This window comes from Macrobrachium rosenbergii, chromosome 9 (genome assembly GCF_040412425.1).
Source record: "Macrobrachium rosenbergii isolate ZJJX-2024 chromosome 9, ASM4041242v1, whole genome shotgun sequence".
In the NCBI taxonomy this organism is placed as follows: domain Eukaryota; kingdom Metazoa; phylum Arthropoda; class Malacostraca; order Decapoda; family Palaemonidae; genus Macrobrachium; species Macrobrachium rosenbergii.
Genome location: NC_089749.1, coordinates 9355263 through 9372661, shown reverse-complemented (window position 1 = coordinate 9372661; position 17399 = coordinate 9355263). Strand labels below are relative to the sequence as shown.

The window sequence follows — 17399 nt, the reverse complement described above, 5'->3', positions numbered from 1 at the left end:
CTGGCTATCATAGTTGCCATATATCGTCAGAGGTAATGTTTCCATCGTGGGTTTTTTTTTTTTCGCATCGTCTCGATGGAGTATTGGGCAACTCTCATGGCCAGTGGATGTGTTTTCTGCCTCATCTGAAATGGAAATGAGCTTATTATGCTTTTGTAGTGCAGCCGTTATCATTCAGTTTCGCCCTTTGCAGGATTAACGTCAGATGTACTTTTGCTGCGAAAGGATAGAGGCGAAGAATGCCTTGAATTCCTTTGGTTTCTCATTGTTTTGTTTTATGGACTCTCTCTCTCTCTCTCTCTCTCTCTCTCTCTCTCTCTCTCTCAGGAGTAGAAGTATTATGTGTCAAAATCTAGGAATAAGATGGTAATCTCCAACTGTAGCTCCAGCTCCGGGATGGAGAAAGGCCTTTGATTATGACAGTACACGTTCTATACCGGTATTCATTTCATAAGGTCGTAATTTTGTACCTGTACAGTGACAGCTTGTATATAGTAGAATACGACATGAGCACCACTAATCATTAGTTAGCTGTTAGTTTTTCTAACATTCCGGATATTGTTACGTAAAAGTTCAGGTTAATAGATTCTTGGAAGGAACGGGAAGTCTTTTAAGCTATTGTTACATAGCTTTTCGTGACCAGTCCGGTAGTAATAGCAGTAGAAACGTCGGCAGTACAACAGTAGTAATAAAAATAGTAGTGGTAGTATTAGATGAAAGTACTCAGGGTCCTTTAAATGTACCCTCAGAGTACATTTAAAGGACCTTGGTAGTACCTGTAAAGTATTTAGTTGGACTTTCGTTTATTGAATTTATAAAGGATGTGTAGATTTATAATGCGTAAAAGAGATAAACTAACTACAGTTATTAAGTACTCCATTGAAATCCGTTACTTGTACAGTGGGTGGTGTAAAGTAATCATGTCCTCCCACCACTTTCCGTTTTTTTTTTTTTTTTTTTTTATTTTAATATCCACTCTCCTTGGGCCAACCTGATTGTTATTCCTGACTAGTTATGCGGACGAAGTTCTCTCGACTGAAAGGTTTGCGGTCATAAAATGATTACATCATTGTCGGTTGTTTCCATTAGTATGAAGGAAAGAATATATTTTCTGCAGCTTATAAATTTTCGAGTCATTACTTTTGTCGTGTTTTTATTAACCGATCTCTTTCTGTGGTTCCCTTTCCTTCTGTTACTTCTATCGAATGAACGCCATACTCTTTGGAAGTTTGAATATCAATTCAGTGGCCCCTTTGGTGGGCTCGTTCCGTATGAATATGGTTCGTCATCTGATATATAATAATAATAATAATAATAACCATATTCTTTGGAAGCTTGAATTTCAAGTAAATGGCCCGTATGGTGGGCTTGTTCCATATGAAAAAGGTTCTTCTGAGTAATAGTAATAATAATAAGTTTTCATTATGATTTCCAGGCTTATATATCAGTGTCTGTTTTCCCCATACCTTTGTTTATCATGTACAGGGTAATACACCATCGCCCGTCGGAATATGAACTGTGAAATGAATCCCATTTCAGGTATAAATGCTAATAATGTTTTCTCTTTCCCCCCCTCCCCCTCCTCCGGATACAGGGAGCAACCCAAGTCCGACTACACCTATAGCGCCTCGATTACGTACCGGCGACGTGTGACCCCGGACCGGAAAATCGGGTCCCCGAACATGTCCCGGCGGACCCTGAAAGGTGGGGCCATCGGCTATGTCAGGACCTCCGAATTCTCGGCGACCGATGACGCCAGTCACACCTGGGACCTCAGGTCGAGGACTATACACAAAGCCATGGATGCCTTGTCGGGTGAGTGCATGCCCAAAAGAACCTTCGGTATTTGCAGTCAGCTGTTATTTTGACCATTTGTTTCTTGGGGTCTGTTGTGCACGGAGTGGTGCTCTGTGCTCTGTGGGTGGATAAATGTGTTCTTTAGAGAAAATGGCAAAGTTTGACCTCTTTGTTGGGAGAAAAATAAGACCATGAAAGTGCTGGTGGATTTAGTGACGGCATAATTAGAAAAGGTGGTTTATTTCTTTGAGTACAGCTGTAACTTGTTGTTAAAGTAATGCACAAATTATATAAATAAAAACTGTAATAAAGGTGAATCAACTGGTAATGTAAGAATCTGCTTATTACATTATTAGACAAGTGTAACCTTACTATTAAAAAGATGGTAATAGAGTAAATGAAGACTTAATTGATTAATTGAAGAGATGCCTGGTTGGTATTCATTGGAGGGTAGAGTCGGAAAGTTCCAGATCAAATTAAGGATGCTTTATGCTGTCCCAAAACTTCGACCAAGTTACTATAGTTGATTATCCTTAGACTGGCTTTACACACACAAAATATGCTGTGCATTGTGTAATACAGAGATTTGTTAAAAGCAAATTAAGAATAAAGAATAAACCACTTTGATTCTCTGTAAATGTATATGTTTGAGTCTGTTTCCAACGCTTGTCTTTGAGGCCCAGACGATAAATATAGCATGACTCTTTAAATCAGTGAATGGCGTTGTGGAGGATGTTTCAGAAGTCTCCGTAAGGCATGAACATAAACAAGTTTCATCTTTCAGATACCAGTGATGGAGAGGAAACCCTTGAACAGCAGCGGCAACAGCAGGAGCTGTTTCAGAATAGGAACAGGAGATCGACCAGAAGTCGAAGTATTGATGTGCCAAAGAGTAATGGCTCAGTGAGCAGAACAGTTACCACCACGTCAATGGGTAAATTGATTGCCGTGTGAAACGGGCAATATTAGTCCTCTGTGCATGGTAGAATTGTATGATAAGTAGGTGTTGGGCGAAGACATTGCACTGTTTGCTATTTTTTTTTTCTGCTCTCTTGTTACTTTGTAGTTTGTATTGGGAATGGATTTTCCCAAAGAGCTGGAAAAAGTAAGGTATGGTATGAACTAGATAATGATAGTGTTTTTGTAGTTAAGCTCCTGCTTATGGACTGTAGATTCATGTTATTCTCTGTGGTGGTCTAGAATTCAAGCTTGTGAGGTAATCGCTGGTTATAGGAACGTTTTGTTGTGTTGAGACTAATGACAGTATGAAGTTTATCTGATGACATCATGGATGTTTTAATTAGTGTTCACTGGAAATGTCATGACAGTGAAAGTAATTACAGAAATTTAAGTGAAGCTCGAGATAGATGAAAGCCCTCAAGACTTAACTATGCACAGGCATAGTTTTCTTGTAGTAGTGCTTGAAGGAAGGCCGTATGAATACCATGTATTAAGAAGAAAAGTACTCATGTACAATATTTGTGTATACTGTGTTCATACGTACTGTACACGTTTGTGTGTACTGCATACGTACGCACCATATCAGCTATCTCCTGATACCAGCAGAGATCATATTTTTTAGAAAGTTAACATACACTTGAAGCTTTATAACATAAAATATCAGTGAACTTCGTAAATCTTCTGTATTAAATTATACGAAGGTAATGAAGTCTTAAACAGACCCCCCACCCCCACCACCCAGGTTCCCTGTTAGACCCCTGTGGGTCAGTGGTATCAAGTACTCTTTGTATCCAGTTACTGAAACAGGAGAGCAGTGAAAGCCGCCGAATAGGTTTTCTACAAATGCCTGGAATCATTAGACGAGCTGGAAAAGTTAATTTAGTTGTAATGGTGTGAGATTTCTCGGGAAAGAGACTAGGACAGTAAATGTTTATAGGTTTAGAAATCAATATTATGTCGAGTCCTTCTGCCAGCTTTAGAACATTGGAGTACTTTAGATTTGTTTTGTTTAATGGAATATGATAGTTAATTAGGTCCTTGCCTACTGAAGTGTGGAAATCTTGGATATTCTCTCTCTCTCTCTCTCTCTCTCTCTCTCTCTCTCTCTCTCTCTCTCTCTCTCTCTCTCTCTCTCTCTCTCTCTCTCTCTCTCTCTCTATTTACATCCAAGTAAATGTACATATATGAAATGAATTATTAGGTAATGTTTATGTGAATTGGGTCTTCAGTAATTGAGAATGGGTCTTGATTATGATTCATAATTAGCTTTACACACAACTACTTAAAATTCAGTGTAGACAAAATGCGATATAGTCACCCATTTGTAGTACTTTTACACACAACATAAAATATAGTAAATACACATTTACGTATGTACGGGGTTTCTTTGTTCTCTTAGTGACAGCCTTGTCTGGCGCGTGCATGACAACAAGTTTAGTGTACTGGTAACTAGCCTTTACCAAAGTCTTTGTACATTGTATGTTGCTCGTATTTACTTTCCCGTTGAATCTGAGGGTAGAGGTTGGTTTCCAGTTTGTAGGTGATGAAGAGAAAAATCAGTAGGCCTTGAGATACAATGAACCCCCAGTATTCGCGGGGGATGCATACCCCCCCCACCCCGCAAATAGCCGAAATCCGTGAATACTTAAAACTCCTCTAAAAACACTCAGAACTGCCCATTTTGATAGTTTAAAAACAAGAAAAACCATGTAAAAATGCTTATACCTGAGTATTTTAATAGTTTTATCACAAAAAGTTCATTTTTTCATGAAAATTATATGAAAATACAGTAATTAGTGAATATTTCTCTGTGAAAAATACTGCAAATGGCGAATTTTCCCATGAATAATAGCTAGATATGTTCCACAGAGAAACCCATAATGTAGAGTCCGAGGAATCATGAGAACGCGAATAAGGGGGGTTTACTGTATTTGAAATTTTATTTCTTAATAAAACATGTAAATAAGCCAGTTACCAAGTATTGAGAAACATTCAGGCTTGTATATAGCTTAACATTATTTTAGAAATGATTAACTGGAATGAAAAGACTTAACATTTTGACCAGGATGTGGAAATGCCTAGCCACAGGTATCTGTCTTCGTTTCCTAGTTGGTTTATCAAATGATCTGGAGTGTTGCAGATGTATGCTTTCTTTCCCTGATTTTGTAAATATTTCTGTTTATATTAAGTTCTTTATCTTGTAGTTGAAAATACAATTAGTGACAGATCATGTTGTGCTTAACATCAGTGGATTTGGAATGGCATCACTAATAAGAATGAATTAATTTTAGTTTTGTAGTTCTTGCTGCTTCTTTTCACAACGCAGTTCTTTTGTATGTTGTTTTAACATGTCTCAGTGGCTTTTTTGTGTTAAGCTTTATTTGATTATTTTTTGTAGTATGATTTTTGTTGAAATTCTTTGTTCTCCATTTCTTTAGGAGTTAAGGATTGAATTGCAAGTCGAAAGTTTTCAAACAATAAAAGGCAAACCAATGAAAAATTTGATTTATTTAAAATTCCACAGTGTGATGAATAGATTTTGTAGACCATAGAAACTAGTCAGGAAAAAATAGAGGTATATATACAGTATATATATATATATAGCACCTTCCTTCAAATATAATTGTGAGTAGAACTTGTAGTTGAAATGTTATCCCCTAGCTTAGTTAAGGTTAATACAGTGTATCCTCTTTCCTTAATAAGAGTGGTAGTTCAAGGTCTCACTTGAAGGTAGCCCTACCAGTGTTGTACGCTTATTTTCCTGTCGTCATAAGTTCAGTTCACATGATGGTGCCCATTATACTTGTAGGGCCAGATTTGATTAACTGTGCAGGTTCTTTAACATACTGTGTTGTGTACTGTCTATACCAGAGGGTTAGTGCGTCCTTTACCAGACTTAGTTCAAGCTATATTCCCAGGCATTGCAGTCTCTGTTGATGATATTAGTTAATTTGCGTTCAAGAATGTTTCTTTGATTTTGAGGATTCTTGAAATGATAAAGTGAGTGAAATAAAATTATTTTTTACAGAAAATGTTTACAGTTTGATTGAATGTGGGTGGAGGACGTTGAAAGAATATTTTAACTGTTTATAGACAATTTTATAGTCAAAACTTACCTTTTTCAGTACTGCAGTATCATTCAGGAACAGTTACATATGACATTTTTTATGGATACATCTTTGCCAGTGATTCTGAATTATAGCTCCTAATATAAAACCAAAAACCCAGTCTACATACCTTTACATTGCTTCTGATTCACTGGCATCTTTTAATTTTTTACTTTGAATTTTGTGAGAATGAATAGTACTACATTTGTATCTGTATTTATAGGGGTGGTGTATGGCAAGGTGCCTTTCAGAAGTGTTATTTTTGTAGATTTTTAGTCATTATTTTGCCACTGAAGTCGGCTGACATACCTGCCTGGCTTTAAGTCAGCTGACATACCTGCCTGGCTTGAGCATGAAGCATGCATGTGTCGCCCAAATTAGACGTGTGTAGGGTCTTAATCCTGTAGTATGCTGTTGGTCGGCGTACCACTGGTACCTGCTGAAAAGGAAGATGCACTGAGATGGTTATTAACGGGGAAAATATGTAAGTGCAGAACATTCATCATATTGTAGAGATTAGGATTTACATTTTTACTGAAAAACTAAGCTCGTCAACTGAAGGAAGGTTTTGTATTATATTTTATAGGACCTGAAGAAAGAAATTTGTTTTTGTTTCTTCAGTAGAACATGAAAAAGGCCATGTTGTCTGTGTGATTTTAGGGAAGCACAGAGGATCTAGAAATTATTTATCTAAGAGATCATGAGTTGCCTCACTTGTCACCCGTCCAGAGTACTTTCTATTTTCCATCCTCTAAGCATTTTGGTCTGCTTATCTGTGTTAATATATTTATGCAGAATATGTTTTAGCACAGCATGCTAAACTTTTAATAGTTCAATTACTTCTACTGTGATATACTTTCATTTCAGTCTTTTAAACCGTAGAAATGTAATATTGAAAATTATGAGAGTGAAAATGTTAAAACTGAGAGTTAAAAGTTCTCTTATTTGTCTTTTCAGAATATACAACAACAAGAACACTTCACCTTGGACTAGACGTCGAGTCAGATGTGGACGATGGCACGGAGTCAGCTGTCCCAGAAAGGGCCACCCCACTCTTGGGCAGAGGTGGAACACCTTTAGGCCGGGCCATGACTCCACTTAAGTTATCGTCGTCTAGGAAGTCCTCGTCAGCATCGGTGGATGGCGGCAAAGGTTTCAAAATTGGTGAGGGAACCATAGCAGAGGATGTGGAGGAAGAGGAGAAGGATCAGGGAAGTAAGTGTCTATTTGAAAAGTTTACATTATTGTTTTTTAATGTTTTTAGAGAAACTATTGCAAGCATCATTAATGTACTTTGTGTAAAGAAGGTGATTTCTTTTTCATATTCATATTTAAAATCATCATTTTCATCCAGATGCAGTTTGGAGATGGAGCAGGAAAACAGTCAACACCATAACGCGAATCACAACAATCATCACTGCCTCGATAGCAATGATGGCGGCCCGTGCTGTCACGGCATCGTCGTCTGGCGAAAAAATAGAAAAAGAGGAAAAGTCGTCGTCCATGTCCACCCTTGAAGTCATAACTACAAAATATCAAGCATTTTGTGATCGTCTCAGAAAAAATCCCATTCTCCTGTGGATTCCGTTACTATTTATTTTACTTCTCCTGGCCCTTGCAAGTAAGTTTCATTTTGCCATTGTGAAAGTGGCAATCTTCTCTTTTAGTTGTGATCATGTCTAGATGTCAAGTTGTTTATGGTATACTTGTAACTTGCATAAATTTGCCATACAAGGATATTCAGTATATGGCTGAAGTCTTGATATATTGATTTTTATTAGTAAGTATATTTTTTGTGCAAAAATTCTTGGAAACAATATTTACAATGTTTTAAATCAGCATTCAATTATATATATGCAGTACACTACTGCAAACATATCTTTGGGATATCTATTTTATTCATATTTCATCATTTACCTCTTGAACCTTGTGTTGCAAGTTTGCCATATATATACAGTATTGCCTTTTTTATATTTTATTGTGCTTTAGTTTAATGTTCCGTCATAACATTTTTAACAGTGAGTTCTAGACTTGACCTTTTCAGTTCTGACTTATACCTACCAACAAATTCATACCAGTTTTTTCTCTATTTTATTATATTGACTAGATACATATTTGTGTAAGTTTTCCAATCATTAGTGTGATTTATAGGCTTAATATTTGAGATACTGTTTACTGTTCCATAGAAGGGAGAAGTGTATCAGAAATGTTTATATGTAATTTTTCTTTCGAGTATTTGTGAAATATGACAATATGCAAATAGTCCTCTACTTGGAAAGATACTGGTTAATTGAGCTAGATTTTAAAAGGCATAGCACTATTATTATATACTGACATTCTTCATTCTGCACTCTTATGTCAGTAAAAAAAATAATGAGTACAATGTGAACATTATAACATACTTCTTTCCCTTATACAAGTTACGCAGTAACATTCTGTTTAAGTTTTCAGAGTGGGTATAGTATATTGGCAACTCAGTTTTCCATTTAGTTCACAGCAGATAATTCAACAAAGGCTATTTTCTGAATGAGACATTTTTATAACTGTGGATAGATAATTATCTTAAGCACCAGGGTGGTTACATGTAAAAGCATGCGGTATGATTTTCCAAGTAACACAGTAGCTGACTTCAGTCAGTGTCAGTTCAGTCTTAGCTCTGTACTCAGTAACTATACCCATTTCAGCCTTTCGTGGGGCAGTTTGTTCACCATCCTTGAAAGGAATTCTTTCACCTTAGGAAAGTTGTAATTTGGTGGGTGTATGTAGATGTAATTTATGCATATTAGTGGGATCAAGAAAATTAAACTGCAAAAAATTGACTTATTTTCATTTGTATTTTGGTCATTTACCAACAACTTAGTAAGTTCATTGGTCAAAAGCAGAAATAGAGGACATGCTATGTTATTTTGTAGATTGCAAACTTAACCGTAGTATGTAAATTTTTCTTAACTTTTAATGGTAACATGGTGGTAAATTTTTTCAGTATTTCTTGCCTCAATTATCACAGTTACTTTAGAAAATATGAAGTTATATATTAAAAAGTTGTTGTATATGGAACTGTTAAAGTGTTTTCATAAAAATTTATTACGTTTACAGTATGCGATGAATTGGCTATAGATAAGTTTTTATGAACCTGTAGTCTGGAAATGTGATATTTGATAAATAACAGGGCTCTAAGTACTGAAATTGCTTTATATTAGTTAGAATCTGTGATTTGGGAGGAGGTGTGTAGAGTAAGTTTTATATGGTTACAGAAGGGGAGAAAATTGTATTGTCCTACTTTTAATTGTATAAGAAGTGCACTAGGGTATTATTATTTCAAATCTTTCCTTCTGGTACACAGGAGAAGCTGTACAAGATCAGTGTGATATCTGTGTATGTTTCAGTATGTATTATGGTTCATGAGGGGTTATTTTTTCCTTGTGTGTAACTGCTGATCATATGCACTTTAAAAGTTTTCCTGCTCAAACACTGCCACTCTGTGATTCAACCTGTTTTCAGGTTCCAACAAGCCACTTGAAAGTCAGGGGAAGCTACCAATGACGAATGTTGGAAACGCAACTGAAACAACCATCTGAGAGTTGTGTTTCTGAAGTTGCTCTCCTCTTCTCTCTCAAATAGACACGTGGCACATGAGCTACATTGATGATGGGGTTACCGAGACTTGTAGTAGAAGTGCTTATTCTCTCGCTTTTTCTTCTGTATCATAATTTTCTCTCTGGCTCGGTATACAGTTATTGTAGTGTTGCACCGTTCAAGCGTTTGAGAAGCATTGCATTATCATGTACCTCTTAGCATCTTGGATTAAGATGGTGCTTGTATAAGTACAGTATTGTAGTAGTCTGGTAGTTCTGATGTGACATTCCGTTGAATTGTTGACAGACACTGCCTCTCCTAATCATATTGTAGGCACAGGTAAATTAACATGTTAAAAGTAAGGGAGGTTCTTCAGCTATGAATCTTTTCACCACTGTTCCATCAAATTAACCTTCACTTAAAAACAGTAGTGATGATTAATGATGCGTATGATGTTAATTATATATTAAGAGTAACCTAATTATAATGACAAAACATAGAGGCACCAGCAATCTATTAACAAGTAAAAATGCATGCACGTATACAGTATGTGTTTATGTATATATTTTTATATATATAAATTGCATGGTATGCCATACTGAAGCTTGTAGCACACAAAGTAATTTCTAAGTATGACCGTGATGTGGAAATTTGTAAGGGCTCTAGCGAATCTTTTCATGGTCTCTTATTCTTCTGAACTGGATTTTACCCCTTTAAGTTGCTTATTGACATTCACCTGATAACATGATAATATTGTGCTGTCACCAAAGGAAATGATAACCTCAAAACTTGGATGATTTGTGTTCTTAATATTATGGTGTAATACTGACCAATTGAAAGACCTAGTGCACTTCCTATTTGAGTACCGAGATAGACGGGACATTTTGTGTATTTACCCCCAGAAACCCTTGTTTGCACTTGTTCTGAACCTTGTCACCCGACTTCATGTTATCAGAAGAATGAAAAGAAGCTAATATCATTTTAATTTTCTTTACTAACAGCTTACTGGTGGCTGTTGCAGTCTCATGGAAAGACAGCTGGTGCTTCTGACCAAACAGCAGAGAATGATGGACCATCATCATCTTTCCTCTTTCTCTTCTTTGCTCTTGTCCGAGATCTCACTGTGTCCGTTGTTTCAGGGATTTCCTCCTTCTTTGCTTACCTTGGCTCATCTATAACAACAAATACAATGGGTCTGATTTCTCTTTGTCAAACAGGAGTCACAAATGGGTATGAGTCGGTTGTGGCTGCGTTCCTCTGGCTTGGCGCAAACACCTTATCCCTGTTTACATGGCTTTGGTCTTGGATAGTTCTCGCTTTCACTTACTTGCTGAAGTTGCCTTTTCTTTTGTGGGAATTAGTAAGTAATGTAGTGCTAGGTATTTATAGCTTCCTGTCATCATCTGCCACCTATTTGTACGGCTTCATTCCCTTCATTTTCTCCAAAGACCCTTCACGCAATGAAACAAGCATAGAAAATAATACTTTCAGCATTGTAGCTTGGGTTGCTAACCTGTCCCCTGCTGAACGTCTAAATGAGGCCTATGTAACTGTTGTGGCAGGAACTCAGTCCTCTGGAACTCTGCTCTGGAATGCATGGATGTGGCTTGTTTTAGGTTTAGGGGACCTTTTTACAGCTTCAGCATCCTATGTTGCCATTGGCTTGTCATCTTTGTGGGCAGCTATTGTGTATGGTCTGTCAGGACTTTGGTCAGTTTTGAAATTCGTTTGGCTAGCTTTGGCCAGCATTCTCTGGACTGCAGCAACATTTGTGACAGCACTAGCACCAAATACATCTGCACTCTACACCAGTACGGAAAAGGTGGGTGGCCTTCAGTACATTGTAAAATGTAATGTATAGTGTTACAAAACAGTTTTTGCTTTTTAGATGTTTCATTATATAGTTTTCAACTTGAATATAAGTGCAGTATTTCTAGATATAAGTTTGATGCTTAATTTGCATCAAAGAACAAATTAAAAAGTTTTCATTGAGAGTTTTGTATATTTTCCACAGAATATAGTAATACAGTCCAGTGCCAATGTGGTAAATGTATCATACCCCAAGATTGAAGAAATTGTCCAGCAAGTTTTGGAGAGTGAAAAACTGAAAACTATTATTGCTGCTGCTGTTGCTGAAAACTCTGAAGGAAGAGTCACAGTTGAGGAAGTTTATGCTGCTGCGAAGTAAGTGTTGTTTTTCATTTTGATCGATGAAACTTCTTCATGATGTGGAAATAGGCTCTGATTTTATCCTAGATGGAAGGTTAATAAGTCACTGAAGATGGGAACATTTCAATACACATGAAAGTTTAACCTTTGAGATTGTTTGTACGTACAGCATGTGTTTTAATATGACAGTAAAAGTTTTTTCTCATGGTATACAAGTTTGAAGATTTTAATATTTAAGAGAGTGCCAGTTTTTTTCTAGAAAAGGGAATAGCCTGTCTTTATTTTGTACCAGACGATGGGTAATTACCATGACATATATGTACTGTGAATTATATCTATCTATTATAGTGACTGAGTGTGTATGCTACATTCACTATTGTGTAATTTCATGAATATAATTCAGTCCTATAGAGAAAGATTGTAGCGTATTTGATGACATATCTTGTAGTCTGAATCCCACAATAGCACGTTTATATTCCTTGCGTTTTCAGATCGGTAGTTGAAAGTGAATTGGGTGTTGTAAAAGCAGACATTTCGGCGTTGCAGACTGAGGTTCATGCTAATGCTGCTGCTGCTGCAGAACACACACAAGAAGATTTTACAGCTGCATGAAGAGAAAGCAAATCTTATCAATGAACTTGGAGAGGTTTGTATATTTTCAGATATTTTTAAAGGGCTAACCTGACTAGTTTTCCTTCAGTGCGTGTAACCCTGCATACCTCAACATTGAGTGAAGTTATTGGAAATACCCTCTGGATCTAATGAAACATTAAAGAGGTTTTTGATGTAGTGTGGCCATGTTAAGACAAAGTTACTCGTAAAGTTTTTGTGTAACAGTTCCCCCATCGTCTAACTCATATTGTTATAATTGTTAAGTTTATTTTCAAGTGTTCCATTACATTTTTATTGATATTTTTTTTATAGTGGCTCGAGATGTAGAGCAGATCCAGGACGTGTGAGTTTTAGATCTCATTAATGTTGTGCAATATACTGCGACATTCATGAACTTGTAGTTTGCTCCAGACACTACAGTATATTCTCTAGAAACTTTGGTTTCTCAAATGAGGCACATGCTTGAGCTCACTCCAGTCTTCAAGGAACCATTGTTACTTGAATGTAAAGCCATGCCTAGGGCAAGAGTGATGGCAGTGCATGTTAGAAATGAGTACCCAGCTTCCCATGAGACCTGTTATGAATGTGTGTGCTGTGAAGTCTAAGTTGTAAAGGTCTGCAATGAGGCATAACACTTTTATTGTGCTGTGTCAGTTGCAGTCGAGACTTCTTTGTTATTTTTTACTGTCTTCTCATCACCATTATGGTGAAAGAAAGATCTCTTTTGTGTTTCCTAGTGATTTCAAATGTTCACCATGTCGAGAAGCTGAATTCTATTTCTTCTGTTGATTCCCATGGCCTAAGAACTTTTGAATGAATGATATGAAATTAGGGTCATGTGGCCCAAGTTGGACTTGGAAGGCCATTCAGCGCTATCTCAGTCTGGCTGAGGCCACAAGCAAGTTATGTAATTGCATAAATTTAATATTCAGATTTTCATAGTTTTATACCTAGTACTCTCCAGTTGGAGCTTGTGATCATACTTGTAGTTGCTTTAATGATTAAAAATGACAAGCTATAAAATACATTAAATTTCAAACAGTCTTTACAGGAGTTTTGAGTAATCTTTCTCTTCTGGATTGGTCACCGTTGTACAAGAAGGTTGAGCATATTGGTTTTGTAGTTATTGTTTTTTCATCATAATAAATAAACAGATTCCTTCTTGAATTTGTATTAAAGGTAGAGCCAGGTTTAGCCCATAAGACATTATTATTTGAAGAGTCAGGAATAGGAACAGATCTGTTTTACCCCACTAAGAGGTGGGAGTATATAACTTAGCGGAAAATGACTACAATTTGACTTGCTTGTATAACTCGGGAAAGTGAATGGTGTGATACTCTCAAATCTGCACTTTTTGGTGTAGACTTAACAGCTCCTGTTTTGCTTAAACCACATGGCTCTGTCACTTCCTGTTCGAAAGAAAAGCAACCATTCTAACTGATGTGCTTGACAGTAAGCAGTGCAATGAGAAACTCTTTATGCTTCAGCCATGTTTTCTTGAAGCAAAACTACTTATTCTAGCTTTTCAAGTCCAGTGAAATTTGACCACAGCTTGATTCTCATGGAGATGTTCACCCAAGTGGTATTTCCCCTTTAATTACCAGCTCTAAAGTTCTGGTAGTTTTTGCAGGGTAGCCAAAGAAACCATTTTGCACTTGTTGAGCTTTTATAATTAACTCTACTACATAAATGTGGTTGTAGACATTATGGGAGCCAATAGCGAGGGTTGGACATATGTCCATTCAAGATGTTTTGTCATTCCCAACATTTTTGGTCCGCCCAATGATAAAGTTCTTACAAGGCTGATACGTGTTTAATATATAATTAATTTTATTCTTTCAGTGAGAACAAGCGCTTAGGCTAGATTAAAAGCACTTAGCTTTGTGGTCTGGCGAAGATATTTTTATAACTAATTAAATCTTTTCCATTAGCTGTTCCTATTTTGGCCAACAAAAAGTCCTTACGTATTTACACATGAGTGTATCGTGTGATACCATCTTTTACATATAATACATAGCACATACATTCATTCCTACACTTTTCCAGGAGCATCCACGCGGCCACTTTCCTGACTTGACCTTTTTATCATTTGTTTCCTTTCTGATGGTCATAAGCTTGGGTTTGCTTAGGTTAGAAGTGCATTTTAATAAACACCTTATTTCTTTTTAGTCACGTTACTCATTGGCTGTAATTTATTTTTCAGTTAGGGCAGCGCCTGTACAACATTGAAGGAAAATTGGAGGCAGTGGATGCAAAAGTCAATTGAGGACCACCGTGACATTGAAGAACAGATCAAACAACTTTTACAACAGATTAACAAATTAGAGGTACAGTATACCAATGTAGTTTCAGTGAAGTGTTATGGCTAGGAAGCATGCTAACATTGTTCAAGAAATCACTTTGGAGAGAGAGCTTAAAGTAACATTATGATTTATGGAGATTCATCACCTATCTCAATGTTTATTTGACATTTCAAACCATGTCTTTTAACAGGTGGATCATACAAATCTGGCTGCAGATGTAAAGGCCTGTTGTGATGATAAGAAAATACCAGCTATGTTGGCAGATATATTTGGTCTAACTTCGAATGGAACAAGCGACACAGAAAAACGGGATATTGGTGCCTGGATGAAGAATTACTTTGTCGCCAAAGATGAACTTAATGACAAGCTTAGCGAGTTGATGTCTGTCATGCAACTCAAGCCAGATGATGGTGAGTTTGGATAGTGATTAGTATCATATAAAGGGTAAATATATTTATGGTGTTAAAAGAGTGAGGTCAGTAAACTTTCAAAGGGAAAAAATTACTTACAGTTAAAAACTGTCTACAGGAAAAGAAAATAATGAGTACCATGGAAGCATATTTGAAGGGAAAAAGAGTAGGAGAAATAAAAAAATAGACATCAAAAGTGTACCTATTGAGAACAAAGCTAAAACTCAATTTCTTTTCTAATCCATATTGTAAACAGTTTGCCAGCGTTAAAAGATGAAAAGCAAAACTATATATATAGGAGTGTCTCAAGTGGACCATCTGCAATTGACAGTTCCAGTATACAATGCTGGCTGTTTTGTTTAACACTGGGATTCTCAACCATTCATTTTTTTGAAGATAGTGAAAATGGGAACTTGGAGTGGTTGAACACCAGAAAAACATTGGATAAAGGTAAAACTGGGAGGAAATGACACAGTTTCACTAAAAAAATTAGAGGGGCTGGACAGCAAAATGGAAGACTTTACTACAGTATGTTGACTCTTAGGATACCTGTTTTTAAGTACATAAAATTTCCTTCAAGTTCCTGTAGTTTGGGTTCTAGCAAATTGGACATCTGGTAGAAAGAGACCAAAGATAATGGATAAAATTCAACAAGAGTTGAGAGACTTCCTCAGAATTTGTAGGGAAGGTTTCAGTAGAGATACTACAGAAGATTCACTGTAGCCTTCATTTGGCCGTCAGCGGTATATTTGTTTCTACCCTCTGACTGACTTACTGTCCATTTCCATTGGTCTCTCCTACTTAGGTGTCAAAGATTAACTTTGACCTAGCCCTTTCTTTCAGCCCTTGTACAAGAACAAATCCTTCAGGTGTGATGGCAGCGTGATTTGGTGGTCTAGAAAAAACCTTAAAAGAATCTTGTACAGTGGGAAACCCCAAACCTTTGTATAAGGCGACACCAAGCATAAGTGCCGTATAAATTGGCCTCTATGTGAAGGTAGTAATGCTAACTGGAGATCTAAATGTCTGAGGATAACTGAAAGCAAGCATGGCTGTCCCATCTTAAAGAATGAGGTCGAATGAGGACTGAAGATGAGGGACGTGCATAGTTGCACATCTCTTTGGTTAGCTAATCCCTTGCCTGAAAAGATTTGAGGAAAATCTGCTCTGCAGAATAAACTGAAAATAACTAATACTCAGTAGGAGAACATATATATAGGCAGGACATCAAACTAATTAAAGCATCAGTTACATCCTGGGTTACTTTGATATGTCAGGCAGATGGATGCTGGGAAATGTGGTTATTTACTTGATTTGTTTTACTAGGAAGTTGACTGTGCCGAGATTTATGCACTCATGAAGTAAAACTGTTATGTGTATAACAATTTAATTCTGCTTTAAAAAATAGGAAGAAATAAATAGTAGGTTCTGCCTTTGTTAATAAAATTATTTTCCCTCTTCAGATGCCACCCAAGCAACGATTAGCCAGACAACACAAATGGTCATGGGAACTGTCTTGTTGAAATTGCAAGAGGAAATGAGTAAACAGCAACAGCAGTTCTCTGTGGAAACTCAGCAGGCAATCCAAGGTGAAGTAAGTTCACAAGTACAGGCAGCTGCTGAGATTTTGAGAGCAAAAGTGACAGAAGACCTTGCCCAAGAAGTAGAAACAAATAATGTCCAACTGAAAGAAAGCCTTAAAGAAAATGTAAATTCTGTTGTGCGAGAACAAGTGGGTGCTGCTGTCGAAACTGCAGTTAGTAATGCCGTAGATGTTGCTGTCAAGAAAGCTGTTCTCGTTGAAATGGAAAAATCAGTACCTGAAGCTGTGAAGGAAATTTTACCAAGTATGGTATCTGAAGAAGTCTCGTCATCGGTCCCAGAGATTGTAGCAGCAACGTTACCAGGCGCAGTTACAGCTGCAGTCACAGAGGCTATGGTACACGTAAGTGAAAGTCAAGCAGGTGACAAGGCTACAGAGGTAAGACTTCATTTAAGTGATATATCATCCATTTATTGATAGAATGTCATTTAGTCATTATAACAGCAATTGTGATCACATGACATATGTTCAATGTCCTGTGTTTGTTTTTCTGATACATAGCTTCTTTCTTTTACCAGGTGAAACAGGGCAGTGGTAAAAATGAGATCGTCGGAGTTACTGGTTCTGCGTCAGTTAATATGTCGCATGATGGAGGTGATGCTGTGTTTGTACCTGGAATGCATCTCTCGGGTGGATTAAATGAAACTGAGGTTCTGAAGATAGTTCAAGCTGCCTTAAGAAAATATGACGCTGACAAAACGGGCATGGTTGATCATGCATTAGAAAGTGCTGGAGGAAATATAATCTCAACAAGATGCACAGAGAGCTACCAGGTAAGGGGTCAGACAGCTCTAATCTTAACGTAAGAGTAAAGTGTGGAATAGTAAATCTTGGAAATTTTGTAATTTGTACTTGTACATAT

General features: G+C 36.9%; 1 protein-coding gene across 1 annotated transcript in view; it reads left to right on the top strand.

The window, feature by feature from the left end:
- LOC136842165 (uncharacterized) overlaps positions 1-17399 on the top strand; it is a 139371-nt gene that overhangs the window by 119809 nt on the left and 2163 nt on the right. Inside the window, 11 exon segments of the mRNA XM_067109526.1 lie at positions 1595-1815; positions 2582-2731; positions 6822-7079; positions 7219-7485; positions 10442-11262; positions 11455-11624; positions 12534-12564; positions 14429-14548; positions 14715-14934; positions 16398-16915; positions 17056-17310. Of these exon segments, the coding sequence (XP_066965627.1) occupies positions 1595-1815; positions 2582-2731; positions 6822-7079; positions 7219-7485; positions 10442-11262; positions 11455-11624; positions 12534-12564; positions 14429-14548; positions 14715-14934; positions 16398-16915; positions 17056-17310 (3031 nt within the window).